Here is a 26196-nt window from a genome sequence, read left to right as displayed (position 1 = left end):
AAGGCCTTTTCACCTTTTGAATCATTGGCGAAGGTTTTAAGTAACATAATCTAACCTTAAGTATTACTTAAGCCTCTCGTTTATGCCTAAATCCCCCCTAATCTCTTTGGCTAGGGAATTACAAGCCCATATAGATTCTTAAACCCTCCATTTCAAGTATTCTTACCACAGTTTTAGGAGGATCATAGACCAAGAATAATTTATCAACTATTATTAAACAAGCTTGAATAATCAGCATATACTGTTGCATAAGCTGCATGCTGAGCGTTAAGATGATAGGATAGAGCCTGGTATCAGAGCTGGTAGTCATCAACCTAGAACAACAGGTCATTTCCATAACCAAAAGAATGAATTTCCGAAAACTAGCAAAGGTTCACAATAATAAAAATTGCCCATTCTTTTCTAACATCTGCTCCCTTTCTCCTGCCTTTTTGGTCCATTCCCTGGACTACATAATGCAGAATAGAAAGTAACCCAAGTAATGACCTGGAAACACACAAGCTGGAATCAAATTTCAAAATACCTTCACTCTTTCGCCCCTCCCCTTCTGGCCACAAGAATCGGGAAGACAATGTCACCAGCTGAATTGAGACAGACCTATATGCCCATAAGAAAGGACAACATGTTGAAGCTTTAAAGTAGAAAAGAACAGTGTAGCTTATAAACAAATAGCATTCTAGTTTTCCTCTTGTGTACGTGTAGGTGGTTCTCTCAATCTCACAGTACGTGGAAGTAGAAACTCAGCAAATATAGGATAGTGTGAGGATGGGTAATAACCATCCATGTTGTCGTTGACCACTTCACATAAAACAGGTATCAGAGATCTACCCCTAAAAAGAATCCAGTCTATGTGTAGATCCTGAGTTTGGCGGTCCCAGCAGAGGCAGAGCGCTCTAAAAATCAACTTAAGGAATTCAAGAGCTCCCTGCTTGTCACCTGAAGGCAAAAATTTATCCTTAAGTTCAAGCACCATCATACTTCACTCACAGAGTAGCATTTGGTGTGCAAGAAGTGTACCTTTAAAGCCGTGATAAGTGCGGATAAGGGAAACGTTTTTCCTCACCCGGGCATTGGGCCACACATCCCTCATGTCTCCCACCACACCATGCTCTCTGCACACATGATTGAAACAGGCCAGCAGCAAAAGAAGTCAGCCCCTTATCAGGAAGAAGATTAAGTGCAGATATTCTATTGTAGTAAACTAATGGAAGCTACATTTGAATTTTCTGCCACATTAAAGAAGATAACTGGAGTGGAGAAATCTCTAGTTTGTTTATTTGAATGTACATATGTTTATGAAACAGCCAAATTGTTTTGTACCAAAGAAAATACCTTGATCTCCCAAGTAGAAAACGCCCTGTAGTCGATTCCTTCGGTGTGTTAAATCCTCCACAATACACAACCGGTAAGCTAGGAGGTAAGGATGCAATATGTTGCCATGTAAGCAAAGCACTTCGTCTACGAGCACGAGGACTGAACTCATCCATGTTAGTATTTACAACCTGAAATGAGAATCCTGGTGGCTCAACTCCTTTAAGTTGGAATGTGTGGGCATCATGTCAAGGAAATAAACCAACACAATGTTTTCTATGAATATAAGTGGTAACAGCAACTGGAACTTCATGTAATAGAAGATTAAAAATGGTAAACTGAATAAAGAAGGATATAGCCCAAGTTGCAATACATGGAACTACAGAACCCCAAGCTGTGCTCCCAGGGACAGAGGGTGACTCAGACAACCAAAAAGTTCCACCTTCAATCAGCTCTACCTTCAATTAATATGAAAAGAATGTTAAGAGACTGTGCACTAAATTTTATTTTCATAAAACTCAACAAACTACTAAGATACCTTCTCCTTGTCATAGAAGATTGTGCAATGTTCATCTGAAGTGTCCTGAGGCCCTTTTCTTGATACCCCAAACTGATCATAACCTATAGAATCACAAAAACCAAACCATCCATGTTTAGTATGAAAGAATAAGGATGCTTGAACAACATAGAAAGATTAGATAATCATATTCCGTTCTCCAAATTCAAACCACAAAAAAATGATGTTTGAAACAAAATTATTCACAAATATTTTATCATTTCATCATCAAATCAATAAGAAAATAATTATAAGAATTTCAATAACATCATTCACACATGTTATCTTGTTGGAAGTGGGAAAACACAGTTGAAAAGGGAAAAAGCCACAACTGACATACAGTACAAGGTGAAGAGTGCCCCACTGCCAAAACTGCAAACCTTCATAATGAAGCACAAGAAGAAAAAATTATGACCCAGGTGGCCTGATGACCCAACATTGATATTTAACTGAGAGAAACTATTGGCTAAACAATCTAAAAACACCAAGCTGAGAAAGAATAGTTGATTTTTCTATTTTGAATGCAAAAAAATAAAATGAAATTTGTAGAGTTCATGTATTTTCCAGTCAACTTTTGGATGTTGCCCTACTTCTCTGTCATTTACTTTCAAGCATGAAGATGGTTAGATTCCTCAGGTTCCTTTCAATCTGTCATGCTCATGGGAGTGTCTATTCTTAAACATATTTCCCTCTCTCATTCCAATTTTCTGCGGTTAGATGCCAGACTTGGTGTTATTGAACACTGACATAGGCCTTTGGCCCTAGAAAAAGGAAGGGTAAAGAAAAGACAATATTACAGCATTTACCATATTCAGTCTAGTGGCACTCTGTGTTCCCTATTTTACCCACCACAATACGTCTGATATTTCATTCCTTTTACATGATTTGTTAATTGTGGTTTTTTCTCTTAGGTGTCTTATTTTAAACTTTTTTGAAAGAGCATTTACTTAAAAGATTATCTAAATGATCAATAACCTCAAATGCTTCATTTTGGAAACACATACTGAACATGCAACTGAATCCAACCATCTAGGATTGGTAACTTCTAAAATATCAGACAAGTACTTGTTTCTGTTAACCTCGAACCCGAATGAAAAAGTTTGAACTTAATCCAGCTCTAATACAATATATTTACACCCCTACAACAGCAACAACAACAATAGGCGATGCAAAAATCTAAAACTCTCAAGCTCACTATCTCATGTTGTTTCAATATACAAGTAAATTCAGCACCAACGCCTGATACTAGCACTTCCAGACGTAAATAATGCAAATTAAATTATTTAAATCATTCTATGCCAAGGCACCAAGCATTAAAGTGAATATCTAACAGTACATCCATTCTCATAATCCACATCTATCAAGTACTAAAGTTATGACAAAATTTTAATCCTTCCTGGTGAGGTATGACTTAGACTGCTCAACATCAGGTGAAGGGTTTGAAGGTTCAAGGATGATCAATGAAGTTTGGACAATATTACCTGGCAAGCCCTGCTGAAGATAATCCAGTTGAGTTTTTACGCCTGAAAGCAAATACCAAAATAAAGAAATGAACAACAATAAAAAAAATCAACAGAAACTAATGAAAATTGAATTAATAGACACAGATCAAGCACAGCAAGCAAAGCAATGCAAGACCCCAAATTACTTAAACCAGCTTGGAGCAATCTTCAAAATATAAACCCTTCTTCTTCGATAATGGTTATTTTATATTCAAGAAAATTTTTATTCACCAAGCAAGCAGTTTTAGCAGCAAAACTCTAAGCACCTCCGTCAATGAACAAAAACTAACCTCCAAAACTCAAATCAGGAAATACATAGATCACCCAGAACAAGAAAACCACAGCCACAGCAAAGATCCAATGCATAGATTAAAAAAAATTAAAAAAACACAGAAAACTGAATGAGTGGCATGCCTTGCTGAGTACAAAGAATGATAGGGGAGTAACTAGTGATGACACTTATGCACAAATCCCTTCTCTTCTCCCACGAATCTGGGCTGTCTTCTGATTGATCTTCATGCAGATTAAACGTCATTACAGTCAAAGACAGACTCATTTTTGAATTCAACAAACAAGAAAGAATATGTATTCTTCCTCTGTTTCAATCTACCTTCTACCTTCAAAAACTACATGATCATTGATCAAGAAACAAAACTCAGAGTCTAGAAAGAAGCTAAAGAAGGTTGGGTATATTCCATGCTTGTGAGCTTAGCTGTATTGGTTAGAATGTGGATTTTAGTAGTACAAAGGAAAAGATTTGTTGGTTGAAAGGTTTGAGAGAGAGAGAAAGAGAAAAGCAGAGAGAAACTCAATTATGTCTGAACAAGGACCGCAATACTTTCAAGTATTACTGCGACTAGATGTTGGTGCAAAGAAAAAAAAAACAATTAATACTTTGCGTAGTAACTATTTACGGGGTTTGCTAAAATAGGTGCGAGGTCAAATAAGGCACTCGCCGAGAAGAATAGATGGATTGCGTGGAACTTTTGTTTTTGGATTTTCCAGGTTTTGCGGTCCAATCCAATTGCACCTAAACATTGAGTAAGGATGCAAGCTTTGGGTTAATAGTTACTAACATGCTATGGCATGGGAGAAGAACCAGCACCTAAAAGATTGTAAATTTGAGATGGGGTTAAAATGATTAACTGTCAAGTCAGCAGAGGATCAAATGTTCTGATTATGCAATCCTTATTCCTTGCGGAGGAGGGGTCATGGTATTGATGTTTACACTACTTTCTGATGTGTGAACATCAGAACAACTCTTGTCCTCTAATTTCAACATTTTTAGGCTTATGTTTGTCCAAGTTCTTCACCTGACCAAATAATATGAACACCCAAGTTTGAACACAATCACCATAAAGCATTGACAAGCAACAGAAGTTTATTGTACAGATGAAGCTAGGTTTTAAGTTTTTTTTTTTTCAATTAAAACAGCATTGAGTCCTAACTTTACTATAACAACCTCAAAAATAAAAAAGAAAAACTATCCCACTCCCCCTGCTTCCCCTTCATCACAACATGTTTTATTCATGAAAAACTATCCCACCAGAGACAGGTTTTTCTCCTCTTCCCTCCTCCATCCTCACAGTTGGCCACTACAGTATGCTACAAGCTTCATTTAAGAAGAGTTTTTCAGAACCCATTCCACCAAAGTTGAAATGCCAAATCCTGTTGCCACACGCTTCTTATCATTCCAGACAGGGCCAGCCAAGTCAATGTGCATCCACTGTACTTTCTCATCAACAAACTGCAAGAGCAGAGTTCAAAATCAAATTCCGCAAAACAGGCTTCTATCAGACTATCAAGGAGATTGGAATACCTATGTGTGAGTGTAATATATTGACAGCAAAATGTCCCAAAAAAAACATACCTGTTTCAAGAACAAAGCTGCAGTGATAGCGCCACCTTGACGACCACCAGTGTTCACCATATCAGCCACTCCTGATTTCATTGACTCCCAATAGCTTTCCTCTAGTGGCATCCTCCAAAATTTCTCACCACTGACCTCTGAGGCTTCAAATACCTCCTTTGCCAGATTATCGCTGGGTGTGAAGACACCTAAACAAAAAAGGTTCCCAATGAACTAACAGTAGTGAGATGGTCCATACATGCCCTCTTGCTTTTGATTGAGTAACAACCAATGAAGCGACGAATGCAACAGCCTTCTTAACTGACTATGAATCAGGTTGACAAAAAGGACTTTTCATTGGAAGAAGAAAACTGTTCAAAATTACTATTAAAGTTTTAATTTTGAATGTTTAAAAGGCAAACGAAGATTTCATTGTCATTAACCCCACAAAATTTGTATTTGTTTGTGTGCAAACATTCAGATATCCTCTTGTTTCTCCAAAAAAAAATTTTTTGAAAAGCCTCGTTTCTTCAAATTTAATTGTCATCTAGAAAAAGATGATAATAATTATCAAAAACAACAAAAATTTAAATTCCCAAAACAAAAGATAAGTTCAGGACACTATTTTCCAGGAATAGTAGAATTCATATGTCATGCATGCACCTGCAATTGACGGTCCAAGAGCAACTATACAAGCCCCAGTTAGTGTTGCCAGGTCAACTATCTGCAACAAGGTTAACATATCTTGAAATGCAATTCTAACTATCTATAGAAAATAAGCAATCTGCAAATAGCTGGTTAATAACTATCATTACAAATTCATAATATGCAGTGTTCTGCTTTACCTTCTCAACACCTTGGTTGCAAGCATATACCAAAGCATCTGCAAGCGTAAGCCTGCCTTCTGCGTCAGTGTTATTAACCTGCAATCAGCATGGTGAGTAACAAATCATTTAATAAAGGCAATGAAAAAAGTCAAAATCCATCCAGTTCTCCATAAATGTCTCACGACCATATAATTCACCCCTACACCTCAATTTTCCTTTTTTTCTAAAAATAAAGAAATCATACCTCAATTGTCTTTCCATTTGAAGCTGTGATGATATCTCCAGGCCTCATACCTGTTCCACTTATCATGTTTTCACAAGATGCAACAATAAAATGAACCTGCATAAAGTGATAATTTACTAAGTGACAGGTGGCAAAAATTGAAAAAGTAAATGAAAATAAAAGAGCATATAAAACACAAAAAGAAAAGGATACTCATCCTCTCCCCAGCCCTTCAAAATAATTTTGAAAAGGATACAGAGAGAGGTGGAGGGGAACAATAGAAAAATGAGAGCAACCAAATGGCTTGCCTCTACTCCAGGAGGTTTGATTTGTCCAAGGGCTTTTGCAGCACCAAGAACTGCTGCAGAACCTCCCATGTCAGTTTTCATAATCTCAATTGAACAACCAACTCCAGTCTTGATATTGTAGCCACCACTAAGAACATTTAAGACAAGTATTCAAAAACCTATATATACACCAGCAATAGAAAAATAAATAATAAAAAGGGGCATACATTCCAACCACTCATCTCAAAGAGATCCCAATAGCATTAGGAAGAAATTTGGTTATATAATCCATGTAATAGACTGCACATAGCAAGAAGCGGGAAATCCTGTGTTTATTGGTACCAACTTGAGATGTGCACATAAACACCGATTTAGTGAAGAACCCTTCTCTTCATATATGGCATTGCACCATATACTTCAAAAAGAAATGCAGGCATCTCATCCCCCTCTTTTTTTTTTATTTCCTACCACAATCAAATCAGAAAAATATCTTCCTGCTAGAAGTATATCTATCTAAGTGTATGTATACTTACCTGTCAAAAGTCAATCCTTTTCCAACTAATGCTAACTTGGCTTTAATAGGTCCACTTGGGGGTTTGTAACACAAATGGATAAAATGAGGGGGATTAGCAGATGCTGCAGCAACTCCCAGATAAGATCCCATCTTCAACTCCTTGCACTGCTCTGCACTCAAGATGGTTGCAGATATAACATCGCTGTACAACGAAGCAATCTTTGAAGCCTCTACTGCTAGTGCAGCTGCAGCGTAAAAGGACACATTAGATCAAAATTAAGAATTATCTCATCTTTCATAAACAAAAGCAATCATAGTCAATAACAAGTTAAGAATTTGGCTTTCTAATTACACCTTCCGGTATAAAATCAAAAAGTAAACATCATTACAAGAACTACAGACAGAAATGATTATAGACAAAAGGCAAGAATAATTGTCGTACGAACCAGGGGTAAGTACATTGGCTGGTGAATTCACAAGCTCTCTTCCAAAAATTATAGCAGATGAAACATCTTCAGCATACTTGAGCTTCTTCTCCAAATCTGGTCCAGTTCCAAGACCTAGAATATCCACAGATTTAAGTTGTGGTTTCTTTGACTCCGACTTGTATCTATTATCTTCATATATTCCCAGGACCGTCCCTATCAGAATGCAAACCATTCAACTAGTTCACCTTCAATCTTTGGTATAAGCATATTGATCATGATACTAAGAAAGCATAAGAGAAATACCAGATGCTATTGCTGAAGCAGTGATGAGCCTTGACTCATTTGAGAGGCCTTCTGAGGAGGCAAGGACGACAGCCACACTACTAGCTTGAGCAGTCTTTGCAGCTGCAGCGACAGCCTCACCAAGACCACGAAAAGCAGCTGGAGATGAAACGGACTGTCCAAGCCCAATCAAACCAACCCTTTTAGAGCCAAGGCCTGGAAGTCTAAGAACTGTTGACTGACCAGCTTTTCCTGTGAAATCCTCCTCAGAAGAGGCCTCAGCTAAGAGACCACCCAACAGACCATCTAATTTTTTTAAAATTGAGTTTTGAAACTTGGAGTTTTCATCCTTGGTCATGTCTTTCTCAGTGACCCCAACTGCAAGTATGTCCCCTTTCCATTCTGCCACATCGATCTCTTTTGCAGCAAAAGAGATCTTTCCAGCATTATTCACAACAAGACAACAGCCATTTTAGTATCATTTTCTGGTATTTCACCAAAATAAACACATACAAACGAAACAACCTTTACATACGAAGACCAAAAGTGAATCCAAGGATCTATCTAACCTGATCTCATCATATAAACGTTAAAGACTCAGAAATTTTAGCTTAACTATACTCCATTAATTTCAGAATTGAGCCTATACTCGTCAATCCAACGACATGCACATCAAAATATCAACTTTTAAAGAAACCCGTTGAAGAATCATTCCACAATTAAAGATCAAGTCCTTAACAAAACAAAAATCATCTCCAAACACTAAACAAAAAGTTCACTCTTTTTGAGACAGGTAAATACCCCCATTAGCAAAAGGTCAAAACTTTTCAATCCAAACCTTTTAATCTAAACCCAAAATGTCAATCAAAAACCAATTTGGCTTAAACCGAACAGAGGAAAAAAAAAAAGAAAAAATAAAGGGACGGGGGGCTCGTCTCACCCTGGGGTGTTCGATGTTGGCTGGCTGAGTAAGGCCAAGAGTGGCGCGAGCGATAGTATGTGCCATGAACTTGGCTCTTCGAGAACACAAAGGAGCAACAGCAAAAGAAAATCTGAGCCCAGACGAAGGCCGCAACTTAGTGAAAAACAAAGTAGTAGAAGAAGAAGAGTGAGAACCTGATGAAGCTAAAAGAGAAGTAGCCAAGGACACTACAACGGTGGCGACCATTTTTGAGTGCGGGATAGTCTATGCATTTATAATGAGCCTCTCTAAAAACAGGTTCAGCGAAACTAAACAAAATGGGGCTTAAGCTGACGGGTGCATTCACATCATTACCCTGGTCATCTCATCCATCCATTCTTGGCTAGTTGGCTTTGCTTTTCACTTGGGTCCTCACAGCTTAGCTTTGTTGTTGGCCTTTGGGTTTAGTCCTTCCTTTTGGACTTTTGCTGGCATAACATTATGTTTTATTATTCCTTATCTTACGCTAAGAATTAAGGCAACATCATGCTAAAAGGAAAATATCTCATGTCCTTTGGATTTTTGAGCCAAAAGAATAGTGTAGAGGGGGATAATTCAGCTTTATACACTCTTTTATGTTAAATTCTATTCATAATTTAAGGTAATTATATTTTTAAAAAAAATCAAAAAATCATATAATTAAAAAATAATCATAACGAAGCACGTGGTCACTTGTTTATATTATTAAATATGTTGAATTTCTTATCTGTCTCGTCATCACCGTATCATGGTATCACCAAAAGAAGAATTAAATTATAAGTTAGTGACAAGGATAATTGGTAATATTAAGGAATAAGGAAAGGAGGGAATAATAAACTAGTTTACCGTTCTTTCTTCTCTCGGAAAAAGGCATATTCTGAAGATAATAAATTAATTATTTTGTAATACAAATGAGTTAAATAAAAAAATAGGTAATAAAAGATAAAATTTCATAAACAAATAACAAAAAATACAAGTTATTTAATTATTTTTTATCGAGAAATTGCAAATTAGTATATCCTTTCCATTTTACCTAATGAAAACAAGTCTTCTAACCTACTCGCACCGCCATGCATGCAAAAGATGGAATTCTACCATTCCTTTGTCTATGTGGAATGAACGATCAAGGATCCCAGCATTTCCATGGGAAATTAGGAAGGGCATGTTCCCTTTGTCTCCCTTTCTCTCCCTCTCTATGAATGTCAAATATGGAATAACTCTCATGGTGGTATTGTTTGATGGAATTGATCCCAAAGTGAATAGCACACTCATCATGAGAAATATGGGTTAGGGCTTAGGAGAGTTATACGTGGTCCTCCCTCACATGTTTATCTCTCAGCCAAGTGCCCGCTTCCCTACTTCAAGCTCCTAGCTTGACTAAAGCAAAATTCACTCAAATTATTCTTGGTTGCTACTATTACTATATATTATTCCACATCATCTAAATGCTCCTAGTCACCCTTTGCTATAGTTCATTTGGTTGCATCGCACTGGAATTCTAAACAGTTTCGAATCCATTGATCTTTAAATATCTTAATTTACCTTAACGATATTCGATTTATTGATTTTTAAATATCTTATTTTATGTAAATCAAAAAATAAAAATGAAATACCATTCACATTAATGATATTATCTATTTTCTTCATAAACATATTTATATACCACTTATTAGGTAGAACTAGACATCATCGATTAATAATAATTGTTTGAAATATGAGATGCTATGTGACATTATGCATACATGTTATTCAAACAACAAAGGGTATACAAAGTTCAAATGCCCAATTTGTTCCAAGATCCTGTTGATTTGTACCCCAAGAACAGAATTATGCTTAGCCTCAGCCCAATTTCAAGGCCCATGTAACCTGCACAAATAATCCACCTTGTAAGCTCAAAGAGTTTGGGCCCAAACAGTTCATCCCAGCCCATTCATCACGTGCCTTGCACGTGCTCATTGATAGAGCAGATTTTCCCAGAAAAACCCACGACTCCATTTTTCTTTTCAGCCAAGCTAAGTCTAAAAACCTTTATAGAATCTCCCTTCGGAAAAAAAAAAAAAAAAAAGAAAGGAAAATGGTAGGGGCAAATCTGAAATCGGAGACAATGAAGTTGATGGAGAAGAGAAGCGGGATGGAGGCTGAGATGAACGCTATCATTGAGCAGCTTTGTCAGCCTGGTGGTCCTGGTCTCTCTGGCAACCTCGTCGATTCCGAAGTATTTTTCTTTTATCCCCATAAATTTCCATTCTTTTTGTTTTCCTGATGTTTGGGTTTTCGTATTCTTCAGGGATTTCCTCGAGCTGATATTAATATCCCAGTTGTTCGAGCTCAACGAAATCGTCTTGCTGGTATTGTCCCCTTTTTATTTTTTATTTTTTGGTAATTATGATAGTATTAGTGCATTTGAGGAAGGTTAGTGAACGAAGTTATTGACTTTATTTCTGTTTTTGGCATTTCATTTTAAAAGAATTGAAAAATGATCACAAGGAAATTACAGAGAAGATAAGCGTAAATATTCAAGTTCTGCATTCGTCAAGACTTACTTCCACCCCAAAAGATTCAGGTTAGTAGCTCAACTTCATGCTATGTTTGTTTAGATAAATGATGTTGTTTCTGTAATCTGTCAATTAGTTGATGTTTTCTTCCCTATAGGGGAGTTTTAAAATTACCCTTTAGGAAACTGGTGCTAGAAAACAAACGGTAGCATCTTCCACCTATAGAAAATCACTGTTTTTATTATTTATTTGGCTGTTACTGGGTAGGTGTTGATGGGGGTTTGATGAATCAAAATGCATCAGTTGTCAGTGCCAGCGCGTCTGCATCCTTGGAAAACCTTGTTCTCAGAGATTCTCTGAGTGCCAATGATGTGGATATGATTTCTAGTGTACCCTTTGCAATGGTTGATGAAATAGCTGATGCATCCCCAGCAGCAGAGGATGGTTTACAGCTTGGGGATCAGATTGTGAAATTTGGTAATGTGAAAGCTGGTGATAATTTGCTACGACGGCTTGCTTCTGAAGCTCAGGTGAATCAGGGTCACCCAATACCTGTCATAATTATGAGACAAGGTGCATTGGTTAATCTCGCTGTGACTCCTAGAACATGGCAAGGCAGGGGCCTGCTAGGGTATGTCATTTCTTCTTGATCACCTCTTTAGTTATAGGTTTGAATTACAGATCACATAATTTTATCAATACCTTCATTTGGGAGTTGCTCTGGAAGCAACTTAAATTAGTGAAAAATAACTAATATTAGTTTGAAGAAAACAGTTGAGGTCAGGAAATCATGATGATTATGAACAGTAATACTTGAATACTATATATTTATTCAATCAGGTAGGAGTGACAAACACGGATTTATATATTATTGCTGTAGTAAACTTAATTGGTTTTGCTTTACATGTGCATCAATTGGAAAGATAAATTCCTTGAGTGCTGCTGCTTATTTGCTCTTGGACATTTACTAATTTGTGGGTGATGTTGGATTATTGCAGATGTCACTTTCGTATCATGTAATTTTGGCTCATAGATGGAGCGGAATATGGCAATTTGTTGCTTGTATTCATCTGTTGCAAGACAATAGTCAGATAGGCATGTTGAGATGACTTCTTTTTCTCCTACCTTGGACACTTGGAGGATATACCAAATATTTTGTTTTTGAGTGATCCGGTGGTTTTAATGCACCCTTAAGATGTCCCTTTTACTTTCTTTATAGCTTTTGGATGGATCCTTTAAATGTTCTCTCTCTGTGCCATGGAGGTGAAATAGAGCCAGCGACTCCTGCCTGCTGTTGCTGTTATTGTGTCATTTAGCTTATATACAACTTGAAGCCTATGCCTACAGAAAGATGAATAAAGTCAATTTCTGGTAGGTGTTACATGGTCTTGGGTTTTAGGAGAAACCACTACCAAACCAAATCTAATGGCTGATTTTTTCAATCCAAAGATGAATCAAGTTGTTGTTCATGAGAAACTATTCTGCTGGGTAGGAAGCCCCCTTCGAATTTAATTGAATGTCAGCTAGTGATATTATTTGAAGGAACATGGCAAACATAGCACATCACAGATAGTTTGTGAACTTGAGATTATCATTCTCTCTCAAAAGCTTTGAATGTGTTTGCTTGGAGATCCGATGCTTACCCATGGGATATAAGAGAGATTATACCTGAATGAAGGGTGGCAGGATCTAGGAAAGAAAATGGTATTAAGTCCACTATCTCTAAACCTTGGCATGTAAATTGTGTCGGCTTGTCTTGATAGTCGACATAAAAATCAAAAGATTAGAGGGTTAAGTTGGGATTGGCTTGCGTAGTGTCATGGCTTCAGAGTGAGTTGTAAATTTTACATTGACAGTACATTAGAGTAAGATTAGATATTTAGATGTTCATACCATCTTCAATTTATGAAACATACCGTAAAATTTAATAGTCTAAAATAGATATTTGTCATGTATCATGGCACAACATATTTAAAGATTTGCGAATCTGATTGGTTTGGTTTTGATAAATTTTTTAAGTTGAAACAGAAACCAGAATCCATCATCAAAGTCAAAATGAAACCAAATCGAGGGTGATGAATGGTTGAATCAGTTTAGGGAGGAGAGTGGTGAAAGTAGGTAAGAACTTATGCAGTTAGCACGTTTTCACTCCAATCAATCAAACTTTGCATGGACTGTTTCTTAGGGTTTTTGGACAAATTCGAATGTGTGCAAACAAAGAAAGGTAACACCTCCATCCCCAAGTCACCAAAGCCCCATAAGATCTGATACTTTGTCCCCTCCATTATGAGTAAACACCAACTGCTGCTGAATTCCACCTTCACTTTGTACAAAGTGGGAGAGGGCCTTTTTCATTCCAAAGAATGAAAATCTTTCTCTTTTTCACCCCACTCGATTAAACCGAAGAAAGGGTATGCCTTTGCTTTTGCTTTTTTTCCAAGTTTGTAATCTTTTCTTTCACCTCTTTTAAACTTTCCTCCTCCACTTTCTTCTGTTGTACTATTTATAGTATACTTGTCAGTCCAATGGCAGAAACCAGAGTCCCACTCCCACACGAGGTCAAACGCCTACCCCATGTAAAAATTATTTACTCTTTCTTTTAACTGTATGTGAAATCAAGTGCATGGAGATCTCTAAGCAAAGTGTTTGGTAAGAAACTTGATTCGTTTCCTCCCCTTGTTTCTCGGTTGATGACTCCCACTTTCGTAGCTACCTAAAGAAACGTCCATTTCCAGTTGACAAAACTCAAAAAAGTATAGCCCTTTCAGACCAAACAGTAGGAGAAAATCTAACCAGGGAAAAGCCGAATTGGGGGTAAGATAATAGTAGACTTTTTTGACACGAGATTGGTTTGGTTTTCATTTGTATTAGTATGTGGTAAATCCTGTGATATACCAGTGTAAGTCTGCAAATTACGAATGTAGTTATACACAGTTCAATGATAACATTTGATTCATTGGTAATTAATATATGGACAGTATATATTAAATATAAACCATTTAATAATAGGCTCAACCCATAAAGGTAAGAAGCAAGTATTAACCAACTTAAAAAGTTGGAACTGATAAGACAAGAGAGAAGATCACTCACCTAATTCTAATTGCTTTTCCTAAAGGAAGTTTTGTCATTTGGGCAAATTGGACTGGTCAAAAAAGAGTCCTCTGTCTAGTGTTGGTTACTGGAAATGGATTTAGGCATGGGTTAATATTTATTATCATGGAAATGGGGGTGCAGATAGGACAACTGGTAACAGCAGAGAGTTTTCTTCTTTCAAAGAGGCAAAAGCAGGTAAGAAGGGTTTGAGCATTGTTTCTTGTTTCTTGTTTCTTGATTGATTATGTTTGCTGGAAACCCCGCGTTCTTGTTGAGCTTGCTTGCTTCTTAAGCAGAGATGGAAGGGGGAAGAGACAGATGAAGCTGTGCATGAAGGAAGAAGTTGTGTGGTTCCTTTTAGCCCAGACTCAGAAGAAGAACTCTAATTGCTTATTGCTGGAGTTCTCCTCCCCTGCCTGCCTGGGCCATTGGCCTGCTTGGAATAGGTACACAAAATTAATAACCATTGTCTTTCCCGGCAAATACATCTGCCCAACAGGACAAAAAACCAATGGGTTTGCTTTGGTCTTTTGACAGCATGGAAAACTCTCAACTTGGAAGGTAAAATGTAATCCATCAATATATTCTTTATTTACTAGTACTATTACCTAACAAGATTCAAGATCTTCAAACCATGCAGACAAATTTCAATTACACCACGTCTTTCTATAATTCAAGATATATAATAAACTTTTTATTTAAATACATTTCAAACTCGAATATAAAATATTTAAATTTTACATAATCAAATTAAATTCTCGTAAATACCCGATCAAACAATACCCATTACTGTCCCCATCACAGTTTGCATTGCAAGTTTTTACCCTGTTTCCTTCTTTCTTCATCTTGGTACCAAAACAAGTAAAATTCATTGCCATGCCCAAGGATAACCAGGCAATGCTTTATATATAATGATGGTCAGGTATGGTCCCCAAGTCATCTTGTGTAATTAAATCTCAAGCAAATTTAATTAATATTTCCCTTTCTCCATAAACCAGCATCCCTATCCCATGATTTATGTGGTACACCAAACCTTCACTAAGCTATATATATACGGTTATAAACTTCTTTGAGAAAATAAATGGACTCACTCCATTATTTAGCTTTACTAAACCTTCACAAAAAGTCAAATCTTGCTAATATAAAATTAATGTGCTAATATAATTACAAAATCTTCTTGTTCCTTATCTCTAATCCCTAATCTAAAGTACTATTATATACTCCTCTCAATTTTTTTATTTATTTTCTTAAAATGTCTCGAAACATCTTTTATTTTCATATTATAAATTTATTTTTTGTGATTTTTTATGTTAGAAAGTATTCAAGATCGATATTTCAAAAAATATCAAATTTTAATATAAAATATATTATATTTATCATATTTGTTTTAATTCCGTAAAAATAAAAAAAAAACATTTAGGGATTGTAATTAGAGAATTATGAACCCTACAAAGCAAATTCATTTTCAGAGGTTGAAAAGAAAAAAAGGCCCAAAAGTAACCGGGCATAGCAGGTAACAAACCGGTCATCTCTCAAATGAATTAAAGAAAAAGGCCAATCTTCACTTTTCTCTCTCTTCCACTCATTGGTTCTTTACTTCTCTCTCTAAATTATAGATATAGTAATGTTAGAGAGAGAAGTTCAGTTCTCATAGATCGAACCCAATTTTCATTTTTTTGCTCTTTGAGTCTCCGATCGAATTTTCTCGGTCACTTTCCCGCATTTTCTCGAGAGAAAGAAAGGGGAAGAAAGTATGGAATTGCCAGCAAATGTGTCAGCTTTTTTCTTAAGATAGTGACTGAAACGACACAGTTTCAAAAAAAAAAATCCAAAAATTTTTCTTTTTGAGGTAGCAGAAACTCTCTCTCTCTCTCTCTCTCTCTCTCGCGTTTTCCACAATGCAGAATGGAATCTCTGTATTTCGAGGCTTAATTTGAATGCTTTAAATGAATATACAACGTGATCCCACTTCCTTTTTTTTTTTTTGGTTTTTTGAACTTCAAAGTTTGAACCTTTAGCATCTGCTTCTTAAAAAGTGATTCGATTTTTGTTTAACTTTGGTTTGGGTATTCGTTTTTAGGGTTGTTGAGCTGATTGTTGAAGACTTTGAGGATAAAAGAGATGAGGGTTTTAAGGGTATTTCTGAGGTGGGTTTTGGATGGTAATGAGAGATAACTATCTGGGTTTTTGAGGATTTGAGTGAAGCTTAGAGTGGTAGAATTGTAAATTGAAGAGGTTTTGTGGGGAGATCTGTTTCGGGAGCTTTCAAGGGGATGGTTGATGAATGTGTGTACCGTTAAGTTCAAAATATCTTTACAGTTGTTGCTGTTAAAGTGTTTTTGAAGTGGAATTTATTAAGAACATGATGAATTTACTTGATTTTATTAGTGGGTTTTGATAATTTTGAGGGTTGGATAGGCAATGTTGAGGTTTTGAGTGAACTAAAGAGCTGTAAAGTGAAAACGTAGGACTGCTTTGAGGTTCAAAAGGATTAAAGCTGAGATCTCTTGAGAATTAGAGTTGATTTGAGAGATTTTATAATCTATGTCCGGTGCTCCAAGATTGAGGTCGATGAATGTGGCCGATTCTGAGGCAAGGCCCGTGCTGGGACCTGCAGGGAACAAGGCGGGTTCATTGAGTGCAAGAAAACCAGCTTCAAAGCCTTTGAGAAAGGTTGAAAAGTCTCCGGTTGAGGTCACTGTAGCAGAGGAGAAAAAAGCCTTTCCACCATCTACTGTCAATTCACTTTCTCCAAAAACGCATTCTGTTAGTGTTCCTTCAGTGCTACGCCGCCACGAGCAGTTATTACATTCTAATTTATCACTAAATGCTTCTTGTTCATCCGATGCTTCCACGGATTCATTTCACAGTCGAGCATCTACTGGTAGGTTAATTCGGTCAAATAGTGTAGGAAGTAGGAGGAAGCCATACGCATCAAAGCCGAGAAGCGTTGTTTCTGACGGTGGTTTGGATTCACCACCTGATGGTTCACATCAGAAGAAGAGATGTGCCTGGGTGACACCAAATACAGGTGCGTTGTCCTGTCCTCTAATTTCTCAGTGTTTGGTCATGATTGAGTATTAGGTATGTGAAGTTTTGTGTTAACATTTTCTTCATAAGACTGCTTTAAGTTTTAGTGTTAGCTGCAGAACCTTGCTTTAACTAGTTTACAATCTATTTCAAATCCTCCATCCCAACCCCTGCATATAACTTCTAAATGTCATAATGAAAAGAATTATTTGTGGTAGCTATGGCCATAGGCTTTAGGAATAGGATATCATTTTTGTGATTCTGCACTAAGAACAAAGAAATTCTTTTTATAATTTATGCCTTCAAGTTCTCCAATCCCAAACCTGCAGTATGAGGTTGTTGGATGAATATAGTCATAGTGCGCTAGGGAGGTTCAGCATCTACCCAAATGAACCAACTAGGTTGACATTCTCAAGTTTTTAACTTATGCTAGACTAAAATGGTGCTTTTTTCTTATTATTATTGCCAAACTTTACCGTATTTACGGAAACCAGATTTTCTGAGTCATATATACATTATTCTCCAAAGATTTATTGGTTTAGTACAACCAAAACATAATCATGTACAAGATTTGTCAAGTGAACTGAGGCAGTGAGACAAGTCATCAGGGTGAGTTTGCTTTATCTTGTATATGTTTCCAAAGTGAAATGGGTTTGGTCTGGTTCATTCAAGTGCAACTCCATATTACGCTGACCATTGATTGAAACCATTTTGTCAGCCCAAGACCAGAGTAGACCTAGTGGAGCTACTCTGAGTGAGAAGTTTGTTAGGTTAGTTGGTCCACACAATTTCCTAATCGATGAAAAGGAAATTACTTTAGCATGCTTCTAGGGCTAATGAATAAAGGCTGTAACTCGATACTGTTTTAGACTTTTATGATTTAAATCTAGCAATAGGTTAAATTGTCACTTCATCCACAATCCGTTTACTTGATATTTCTAAGGTTTGCACGGTTATCACCAAGTGCATTATATGGCAGTAATGGCATGAATGCAAGTTACTTACACGCTCAGAATTTCAGGCGTTATACTCAAAGTGAAAGAATGTCTATCACACTATTTCAATCTATTAGGGATTACATCTTCAAGTCATTCCTAACTTTTGGAGGGAATTTTATTCCATTTAATAAAGGAAGGAATTTCACTGTGGTTGCCTGGATGCTGTGAAGGCATTTCATGCTTTCTACTGACTTGTTTTTGTTTGTTGGGATCAGATCCAAATTATGTTGCTTTCCATGATGAAGAGTGGGGAGTTCCTGTACATGACGACAGGTACGTGTTCTCAATATTGCCTTCATCTGGTTACTGATTAAATGGGCTGCCTCTTTGATTAAAGGAATTTCATCTGATGAGTAGTTTGCATGATATTATTGTCTGCATGCAGGAAATTGTTTGAGATGCTTGTGCTTTCGGGTGCATTGTCTGAACTTACATGGCCTGGTATACTAAGCAAAAGGCACATATTTAGGTATTGTTCCCACAGAAGTTCTGTCTTACTTCCACGGAATAAGCAGACTCATTTCTGAAGTATATTTATTATCCTTTCTTTACAATTATCTTTTATGCAGGGAAGTTTTTGTGGATTTTGATCCTGTTGCTGTATCAAAATTGAATGAGAAGAAGTTAGTAGCACCTGGTAGCATCGCAAGTTCCTTGTTGTCAGAACTAAAGCTGCGAGCTATCATTGAGAATGCACGCCAAATATCTAAGGTAGATTCTCATTCTTCTTTCACCTTTTTTTTTTAACCTTGGTTGGCATGAGAAGTCTCATTCATGTGCTCCTTAAATCTCTTGTAAGCAGCATACACTAATAACAGTCTGTATACTCGATGGAATATAGCAAAGTCTGGTCTACTGAAGTTGTTTATGTGGTGGAAGATATAGTTTGATATTGTCGTGCAAGATGATAGCAGGCTTCTGGCCATCTTCTGTACTACTGAGCTTATTTTACACGCATGTCCTGATGCAGAATTCATTGAACTGATTGTTACACCCAACTTTAGGGACCACTTACATTGTTCTCTCTAGTTTTTGCAAGTAATTAGACAAATATAAAAGGTGCTTAGTAATCACTTATTTGAGCAGGTTAGGTGAAAAGTAGCTAAATAGTGGTCCTAAACCTTCCAGGCATATGTTTGAATCATATGAGACAAACCACAAGACTACAATATACAATTTGATCCTATACAGTTATTTTATTTTGTGAGTAAGGGCACTTAATTATTCCTATCCACTAGATGCCAGCTTGCTTAGTCGGTAAATCCCAAGTCATTCATATGATTTAATTACTTTTCATCATTAACCACTAGCCCTTGCTATTGAAGTAAGTACCATAATTGCACTCTCCATAGTGTCTATGATTATCATTGCAACTAACTTTTTGCAGGTTTTGATGATGCCAGGTTATAGATGAATTCGGGTCATTCGACGAATATATTTGGAGTTTTGTGAATCACAAGCCTATAGTTAGCAGATTCAGGTATCCTCGCCAGGTTCCAGTTAAAACTCCAAAAGCAGATGTCATAAGCAAAGATCTGGTAAGAAGGGGCTTTCGGAGTGTGGGGCCCACAGTCATCTACTCGTTCATGCAGGTAGCGGGAATAACCAACGACCATCTCACGAGTTGTTTCAGATTCCAGGAATGCATAACAGCAGCAGAAGGAAAAGATGAAAATGGTATCAAAGATATGCCTGAAGAGAGAAAAACCGATAACGTGATGGAATCAAAGTTATCCATAGCTATCGACGAATTGAGCTTCTCATCAGAATGATGTTGGATTGGTGGCAGATGGCGCTCCAGGTTCGATCATCAGTTTTACCACATTGACTTGTAATGAAGGTGGTCTTTGTGTATAAAATTTCCATGAAAACCTATGCATCATGAATTTTTCTAGATTGTAGATTTCTAAAAAGTAAAATTAAAAATTAACTGGTGAATGTGCTGTTGATGGGGCCTTTCTGTCGTGGAAGTCGTAAAAGTTATGATGTACAAGTTTTTTTGTATAGTCGAAAAGGTTGGTAATCAGAAATCATCTTTTTATATACTAGACACCGGCATCAGGAGCAGCAGGCTGCAGGAAACCAGATTTTGCCACCGGATCTGTCGCCATCAGATTCTTGACCACACGGTTAATAGGTGGGGGAGGGGGCTGGTTTGAGGGTGGATGCTAAACCCTGTAAGTTGCTGGACAGCTAAAACTTTCACTGGCAAGTCCATTTGTTTGCTTTAAATGGATGGCAATAAAGGGGTTGGGGGCAAAATGTTTGTGTGTCCTTAAGGACAGGGGGAGGACTCCATCTTACAAGACATGATGCTTGTGCCGTTGGCCCCAATATTTACCAATGATGTAGGGTACCTCTGTTTCCTCCTTTTATTGAGATAATAATGGCTTTGATGGATGCTTTGTCTGACAAAAAACAAAAAGCCTTGGACAACTTCCATGCTTTGTCCTTCTAAGCTTTGCATTAGATCCGGACAGTAACCGGTAGAATGCTTTCTTGCAAAATTTAAGTCTCCCCAGTTAATTTAACAGTCAAACTCCGCACCTAATCATATCTTCCGTCCAAGTCAACTGGCCAAAGCCAGCCAGCGTTAGGCGTCGTGCCTTGACCCAAATTGAGATTCTGATAAAAATGTCAGACCTAATGAATTCCTTCTGACTTGTGAATGGAAAGTAGCAAATCCTTTGAAGCAAATTTTGATTTGGGAATCTTCATCTTGTCAAACAGAACAAATCAGGCAAAGCAAAGTTTTTTGATTTTCGACAATAAAAAGGAATAAACTTGAAACTTTGAAGCAACTCTTTATGGGGTAAATCAGATTCCTAGGGAGATTTTTAACATTGGTCAATAACCTTTAATAGGAATAGAATAGGGGGGCAAATAAACATATCAATTCCTCATCTCATCAAAAAGAGACAAACTAAGATTTGGTCAATGCCACCACCTCCAAAGAAAAGAATCAGTGACCACAAAAAGGCCGACAGAAAGTTGTTCGGTGTATTATTTATAACTAAAATCAAATGTGCCTAAACAATCCTGCTTTGAATGTATATAGCCCACAGCACTAGTTTTATAGGAAAGGTTAAGGCTCTAGAAACCTTGAATCAACAGCGTCTGACTTGCTAGCCACTAATAATCTCTTAAATGCAGTCAAAAGAAGAAAGAAGAAGAGCAGTTGATTTATAGCATAAAAAATGGCCAACAGCATCCAGCAAGATTAGTCTATGATCAACCATAGATAAAAAACTGCCCTGTGAACTGGGTGTTACTTAAATGCTGTTGCCCAACAAACATGCATAGCTGCCCTGTTAAATTCCAACTCACGTCACAAAAAATATAAAAGAGAAATTGGAACATGGTTCCAACGTAGATCACAAGAAAAGGGTTGCCAAGCAAATCTATATTGTTCCACTACTATTACCTTGTTCCAAACAGATTGAGAGGGTATGCAACAGAAAAATATACAGCCTCACTGGAAACTAGAGCAATAACAAGGAAACAACTACAAATAAGACAAGGAAAAATCAAACCTGACCATTCGATAATTTATATGGAGACATGCCTGATGGTAACAACATAAAATGCCCATTAAGTTCAGCATGGCTTGATTTCAAATCCAATACTCAGAAGCGTTCGAGCTGATTCCATTGCCTTCTCACCTCCAAGGTCTAGGGCCTCACCAGTCAATTCACCTTCTGTACCCACTGACCACTGGGTTGATGTTACTTGGTTTTGCACTCCATCAGTTTTTTTAAATTGTAAGTTGTTCATGGAAGCAGGAGCAGCAGCAGCAACAAGAGGAGCACTTGGTGGGCCATGTCGCTTCTTTGGTACAGGCATGTCATGATCATGAACACCTTTATATGTTATAATAACAGCATTTGTATTATCTACAGCAGTCTCAATATGCTTACGAACAGGACACCCAGCAGAAGTGCATCTATAGTAGTTCCTGGAAATACATCCATTCAATCAAAAGATCAGAATAAAACCAACAGAAAGCATATGCCTTGAATTAAATGGGAACATAACAACTGAGTCAAAGAATGAACTTGAAAGGCCACCAAATTGGTCATCCTGAGGGAGAAAAAGAAAGGAAAAAGAACATCTGCCTCAGAGAGTGTTTTTACATTGGTTCAGGAGAGATGTATAGATGGGTATGTCTACATTGTAAAACAAATAGACCTATATGGCTTTGCAAAGCACAGTTAAAGGGCTACAAGCACTGAGACCAAAAGCAATGTCAAAGAATCAAAGATCACTGAAACATTTGCGTATTAATGCATTGGCATCAAACTCCATTGTACAGATGAATGGTTTTTTCAATATTTCAATAAACCAAAGATAATGTAATAAACCTTGAGGGCATAAAAGAAGCAAACAACCATAACATAGAATTACAATGACAACAAGTAGACAAAGTAGCCACATGCTAAAGCAGTCATATACATTGAGTAATGGTTTAAAGGGATAAAATCATAAAACCTTTAACAAAAAATACTGAGAAGTGAACAGCCACCTGGGATTTGGATTTCCTTTCACCATTTTCTGTCCGTATTTCCGCCATCTGTATCCATCACCTGAGATCCCTACATCACCAGCTGCATGCACTACAAATTTAGGTTTTTTCCCAGATTTTAAAACAGAACCAGAACAAACTGCATTGCCTTTCTTCATCCTGATTATCAAAAACAATGAGAAACTATTAAAACCAGATTCCCAGACAGGTTTTTCCATTACACGCACACATACATATGCATGCATGTATGATGGAAAAAAACAAAGGCAAAGAGAAATTCACAAAAAAACTTGCCTTCTTTTTGGCTCTGGTTCACTCAAATGCTCTTCCTTCACTTGCACATCACCGTTCCCATCCGAGCCACTTGAACACTGTCGTTTTCTTTCAGGATTTACAGTTGTTTCCTGAACAGAATCTTTAGAAGATGTTGACAGATCAGAATCATTAGGTATTCTGATGGGCTGTTCTGTAACAATATTCCGAGAAACAGGCACAGCAGATGATACGACCTTACTTTCTCTTGTAAAGTTATGTTTCCGTGGTGGTTCATGACTATGCATGCCTTTGTTAACAATCTCTATTACATGGCCTGTGTGATCAGAGCATTCTATCTTTTTGGCCCGACAATCAGAAAATGTGCATTTGTAATAGCTTCGAGAACCTTTAGGACTCTTCACTTGCTTCTGACCATATTTCCGCCAATTGTAACCATCAGACACTGGTGTCTTCACAATGGGAACAACAGATACCGTTTTAAGATTAGAAGATGTTTGCCGGTTTGCTTCTGGCACAGATGCACCATTAACCTTCTGATCTGAAAGGCATTCTTCTGGTAGAGTTGGAGTGGGCGCAGATAATATACCTTGTGCAACAGAAGTTGGTGACGATTGTGGCAAAGAAGTTGGAGAAACAGATAACTGGGGCTGATTTTGTGTCTGAGATTCAGCACCCTGTACCACCAAACTAGGCAAAACTTCTTGCTGGGATACCTTAACTTGCTCCTAAGAAAATTAAACAAGGAAGAACTCCATAGAAAGAACAGCACAATCACAGAGAAATTTAACTATACATATGTCCATTTCTCATTTCTGTTATATTTATCACTTCATTTTCTTCAGAAGAAACTGAATTGGTAAGACATGCAGGACCCAGAAAAATCGATGGCCACATATAGGATGATTATTTTCTTTGCAATTGTTTTGATGAACTCATTCAATGCTCTAACTTGAAAGAAAACATATATCATCATTAAAATAGTAAAAGTCAACAACACTGCAAGCTATAACTGGTAGAGCTTTTAATAGGATGATTAAAATGTTTGTAGGTATGGTTTCACCATCCTTTAGCCGATGTATTTGCCATTGAAGTTGATATAGGATTTTTTATCATAGCCTACCCTTTTATATGAAAAATAAATCAGACCCTTGAGGTCATGCACAATAACCCATAAATTTGCAATACTTTTTCATTAATATTGTCACTAAGAGATTAGGTCTCAATTGGCTTCTAAACAAGGGAGTTTCTAATAACAAAAGAGCATACTGAATTTGAGGTGTTTGTGTGTGTGGATGCACACACACACACATGGTGGGAAATTTAACTTGTGAATTCTGAGGACCATAATTTGTTCGTTAACCACAAGAGCAAGGGCCTCATTGGCTACTTATGCAACACTAAAGGCCTGTTTGCATATATGGCTCCAGTGCAGTAGGATGGGGCTCCCACCGTTTTGCCCCAGACATCGAAATGGGCTCTCAGATAATCAATAACATATTATAAGAAATTTACTCCTTAATTAAGAGTCATTTCATGAACCTCCCACATCCTTAAAAGAAAAAGCACTACCGCACATGATGGCGCGGGTAAAGTGGGAGAAGAGAAGCATTCTATATGTCACTCGGCATATTTAGTTAAGGTGCAAAGTATTCAATAACATAATTTCAGGGCACAATAGCATGAAAAGAAAAACTTTTAAGGCAACAAAGTCATCAATCCATACGCTATAAATGAAATCTAATTTCACTTTCCTTGTAAAGAACCGAAACACCCTACAAACACTGTTCCAAAATTGCTACGATGTTCAATACCTATAATGAACGAAACTAAGCGTAGAGTAACACAAAAAAAAGAGTGGAGTTCAAGCAAACAGATCAAAATAAGAACAATAAAACACCATAATCGCAAATTTTCAAAATTAAAAAAAAAATAGAAATGATAGCATTAACATGATTATAGTAACTAAAAAACTAGAGTCCTGACCTTAAATTCAGCTCCTTCCTTCGATTCCGAAGAAGAATTCACCTGCAAACCTGAGAGATCACCGCATACTCATTTCAAAACAATTCCACCATGAAAAAACACTCTTTCTTTTAAATAAACCGAAATTCTTCCATAAAACACTCACAAAAATAAAAAAAGCTTACCTTCACAACGATCATCATTCGTTAGGGTTTGCGAGTCTCTCAACTCGGCATCACTTGACGGCGCCACTCCAGCACCTTGTGACTCACTCGCTCGACTCACTCCTTCTTCTTCTTCCTCTTCCTCCTGCAACTCATCGTCCTCTTCCTCCTCCTCCTCCTCCTCTTCACCTTCTAAATCGTCGTTTTGCTGTTCCTCCTGTCGTTTCGCCTGCTGCGCTTGGCTTTCTGTCTCAGCCATGCCTGATTTCTCCTCAGAGAACGAAAGAGAGTAAAGTAAGCAAACAGTTCTCCTGCTTCCCTTTGTTTTTTAAGTCCGACACTGTACTTTATTTTTTTTTCAGGCCGGGAAAAGCAGTACGTGTCGTTTTATTAACAATTACAAGGCGAAACGGTATCGGAATAGATTAGGCATAGGAGAGAGAAAGAGAGAAAGGGTTACTTTAAAGGAAAGAGAGAGAGAGAGAGAGAGAGAGAGGGTATATGTGTCTTTGACTTGAATTGACTCCTCCTCCTTTCCCAGGTGGTTTTTCTGTGTAACGAAAACGCCGTCGATTTCTCCGTTACTCTCGCTGCGCGGATCACCGTCGATTTTGTTGACTTGACGCTTTCTTTTCATTTACGCCGTTTTGCTGGGTTCTTGTTTTCTTTTTTGCGTAGACTGTTGACCCAGACATAAGTGGCCCATTCTTTTCTTTTTTAATTTTTTTTGCAATTTTTTCTAATTTGGATTCTTATTCCCAACATAAAAATTTAATGTGTCATAAGATTGGGGCCGAGTATCGTTCTACGTGAAATTTCTGAATGACAAACAAAAAAACAAATGATTACAAATTTAAAATTTGACATGCTTTTCTTTTGATATAATATTTAAAAAAATTTTAAATTATTTTTAAAATTATAACCTAAATTATTATTT

General features: G+C 37.1%; 5 protein-coding genes across 9 annotated transcripts; 2 read left to right on the top strand and 3 right to left on the bottom strand.

Moving 5' to 3' along the window:
- Window positions 1-311: 311 nt before the first annotated feature.
- On the bottom strand, window positions 312-4324 carry LOC110410646 (DNAse I-like superfamily protein). Of its 2 annotated transcripts, XM_021420455.2 has the most exons (8): window positions 3784-4324; window positions 3349-3390; window positions 2146-2247; window positions 1850-1932; window positions 1668-1769; window positions 1333-1547; window positions 1018-1112; window positions 312-936 (listed from the first exon to the last, which is right to left on the bottom strand). In XM_021420455.2, the coding sequence occupies exons 1-8, from the start codon at window positions 3923-3925 to the stop codon at window positions 677-679; spliced, it is 1041 nt and encodes a 346-aa protein (XP_021276130.1). In that variant the 5' UTR covers window positions 3926-4324; the 3' UTR covers window positions 312-676. The 2 variants fall into 2 exon arrangements, with proteins under 2 accessions (XP_021276130.1, XP_021276131.1); XM_021420456.2 differs by lacking the exon at window positions 2146-2247 and having other exon boundaries at window positions 3784-4295.
- Window positions 4325-4708: 384 nt separating this feature from the next.
- LOC110411419 (leucine aminopeptidase 1) lies at window positions 4709-9034 on the bottom strand. Its single transcript, XM_021421559.1, has 10 exons — window positions 8720-9034; window positions 7801-8215; window positions 7516-7710; window positions 7089-7314; window positions 6577-6703; window positions 6290-6385; window positions 6064-6141; window positions 5882-5942; window positions 5240-5427; window positions 4709-5116 (listed from the first exon to the last, which is right to left on the bottom strand). Exons 1-10 carry the CDS (start codon window positions 8945-8947, stop codon window positions 4988-4990), a joined length of 1743 nt encoding a protein of 580 aa, XP_021277234.1. The 5' UTR covers window positions 8948-9034; the 3' UTR covers window positions 4709-4987.
- A 1678-nt stretch (window positions 9035-10712) lies between these two features.
- LOC110411074 (26S proteasome regulatory subunit) lies at window positions 10713-12759 on the top strand. Of its 2 annotated transcripts, none has more exons than XM_021421088.1 (5): window positions 10713-10934; window positions 11007-11067; window positions 11187-11282; window positions 11518-11845; window positions 12213-12759. In XM_021421088.1, exons 1-5 carry the CDS (start codon window positions 10794-10796, stop codon window positions 12232-12234), a joined length of 648 nt encoding a protein of 215 aa, XP_021276763.1. In that variant the 5' UTR covers window positions 10713-10793; the 3' UTR covers window positions 12235-12759. The 2 variants fall into 2 exon arrangements, with proteins under 2 accessions (XP_021276763.1, XP_021276764.1); XM_021421089.1 differs by having other exon boundaries at window positions 11482-11845.
- Window positions 12760-15864: 3105 nt separating this feature from the next.
- LOC110411392 (DNA glycosylase superfamily protein) lies at window positions 15865-20821 on the top strand. Of its 2 annotated transcripts, XM_021421526.2 has the most exons (6): window positions 15865-17338; window positions 18551-18608; window positions 18721-18804; window positions 18905-19046; window positions 19739-20136; window positions 20385-20821. In XM_021421526.2, the coding sequence occupies exons 1-5, from the start codon at window positions 16852-16854 to the stop codon at window positions 20105-20107; spliced, it is 1140 nt and encodes a 379-aa protein (XP_021277201.1). In that variant the 5' UTR covers window positions 15865-16851; the 3' UTR covers window positions 20108-20136; window positions 20385-20821. The 2 variants fall into 2 exon arrangements, with proteins under 2 accessions (XP_021277201.1, XP_089638849.1); XM_089782723.1 differs by lacking the exon at window positions 20385-20821 and having other exon boundaries at window positions 15866-17338; window positions 19739-20341.
- Window positions 20822-21723: 902 nt separating this feature from the next.
- On the bottom strand, window positions 21724-25764 carry WRKY32 (WRKY DNA-binding protein 32). Of its 2 annotated transcripts, none has more exons than XM_021421522.2 (5): window positions 25281-25764; window positions 25117-25166; window positions 23152-23858; window positions 22858-23016; window positions 21724-22290 (listed from the first exon to the last, which is right to left on the bottom strand). In XM_021421522.2, exons 1-5 carry the CDS (start codon window positions 25516-25518, stop codon window positions 21933-21935), a joined length of 1512 nt encoding a protein of 503 aa, XP_021277197.1. In that variant the 5' UTR covers window positions 25519-25764; the 3' UTR covers window positions 21724-21932. The 2 variants fall into 2 exon arrangements, with proteins under 2 accessions (XP_021277197.1, XP_021277198.1); XM_021421523.2 differs by having other exon boundaries at window positions 23152-23852.
- Between the last annotated feature and the right edge of the window lie 432 nt (window positions 25765-26196).

This window comes from Theobroma umbraticum, unplaced genomic scaffold, assembly GCF_002168275.2.
Source record: "Theobroma umbraticum cultivar Fairchild unplaced genomic scaffold, ASM216827v3 scaffold_56.0, whole genome shotgun sequence".
Taxonomy (NCBI): Eukaryota; Viridiplantae; Streptophyta; class Magnoliopsida; order Malvales; family Malvaceae; genus Theobroma; species Theobroma umbraticum.
This window is presented reverse-complemented; position numbering and strand designations above follow the sequence as displayed.

Coding starts and splice junctions, on each gene's coding strand:
- LOC110411392 (XM_021421526.2), top strand. CDS start 16,852: ATGTCCGGTGCTCCAAGATTGAGGTCGATGAATGTGGCCGATTCTGAG. Junction 18,609..18,720: donor GTTCCTGTACATGACGACAG/GTACGTGTTCTC, acceptor GTCTGCATGCAG/GAAATTGTTTGAGATGCTTG. Junction 19,047..19,738: donor ATGCACGCCAAATATCTAAG/GTAGATTCTCAT, acceptor TGATGATGCCAG/GTTATAGATGAATTCGGGTC.
- LOC110410646 (XM_021420455.2), bottom strand. CDS start 3,925: ATGAGTCTGTCTTTGACTGTAATGACGTTTAATCTGCATGAAGATCAA. Junction 2,248..3,348: donor TCTTCAGCAGGGCTTGCCAG/GTAATATTGTCC, acceptor TTCATTATGAAG/GTTTGCAGTTTTGGCAGTGG. Junction 937..1,017: donor CACTTATCACGGCTTTAAAG/GTACACTTCTTG, acceptor TTTTGCCTTCAG/GTGACAAGCAGGGAGCTCTT.
- LOC110411074 (XM_021421089.1), top strand. CDS start 10,794: ATGGTAGGGGCAAATCTGAAATCGGAGACAATGAAGTTGATGGAGAAG. Junction 10,935..11,006: donor GCAACCTCGTCGATTCCGAA/GTATTTTTCTTT, acceptor CGTATTCTTCAG/GGATTTCCTCGAGCTGATAT. Junction 11,846..12,212: donor CAAGGCAGGGGCCTGCTAGG/GTATGTCATTTC, acceptor GGATTATTGCAG/ATGTCACTTTCGTATCATGT.
- WRKY32 (XM_021421522.2), bottom strand. CDS start 25,518: ATGGCTGAGACAGAAAGCCAAGCGCAGCAGGCGAAACGACAGGAGGAA. Junction 23,859..25,116: donor AGGAAGGAGCTGAATTTAAG/GTCAGGACTCTA, acceptor TAATTTTCTTAG/GAGCAAGTTAAGGTATCCCA. Junction 23,017..23,151: donor GAACCAGAGCCAAAAAGAAG/GCAAGTTTTTTT, acceptor TTTGATAATCAG/GATGAAGAAAGGCAATGCAG.
- LOC110411419 (XM_021421559.1), bottom strand. CDS start 8,947: ATGGTCGCCACCGTTGTAGTGTCCTTGGCTACTTCTCTTTTAGCTTCA. Junction 7,711..7,800: donor TGCTTCAGCAATAGCATCTG/GTATTTCTCTTA, acceptor GCATTCTGATAG/GGACGGTCCTGGGAATATAT. Junction 5,943..6,063: donor GCAACCAAGGTGTTGAGAAG/GTAAAGCAGAAC, acceptor ACCTTGTTGCAG/ATAGTTGACCTGGCAACACT.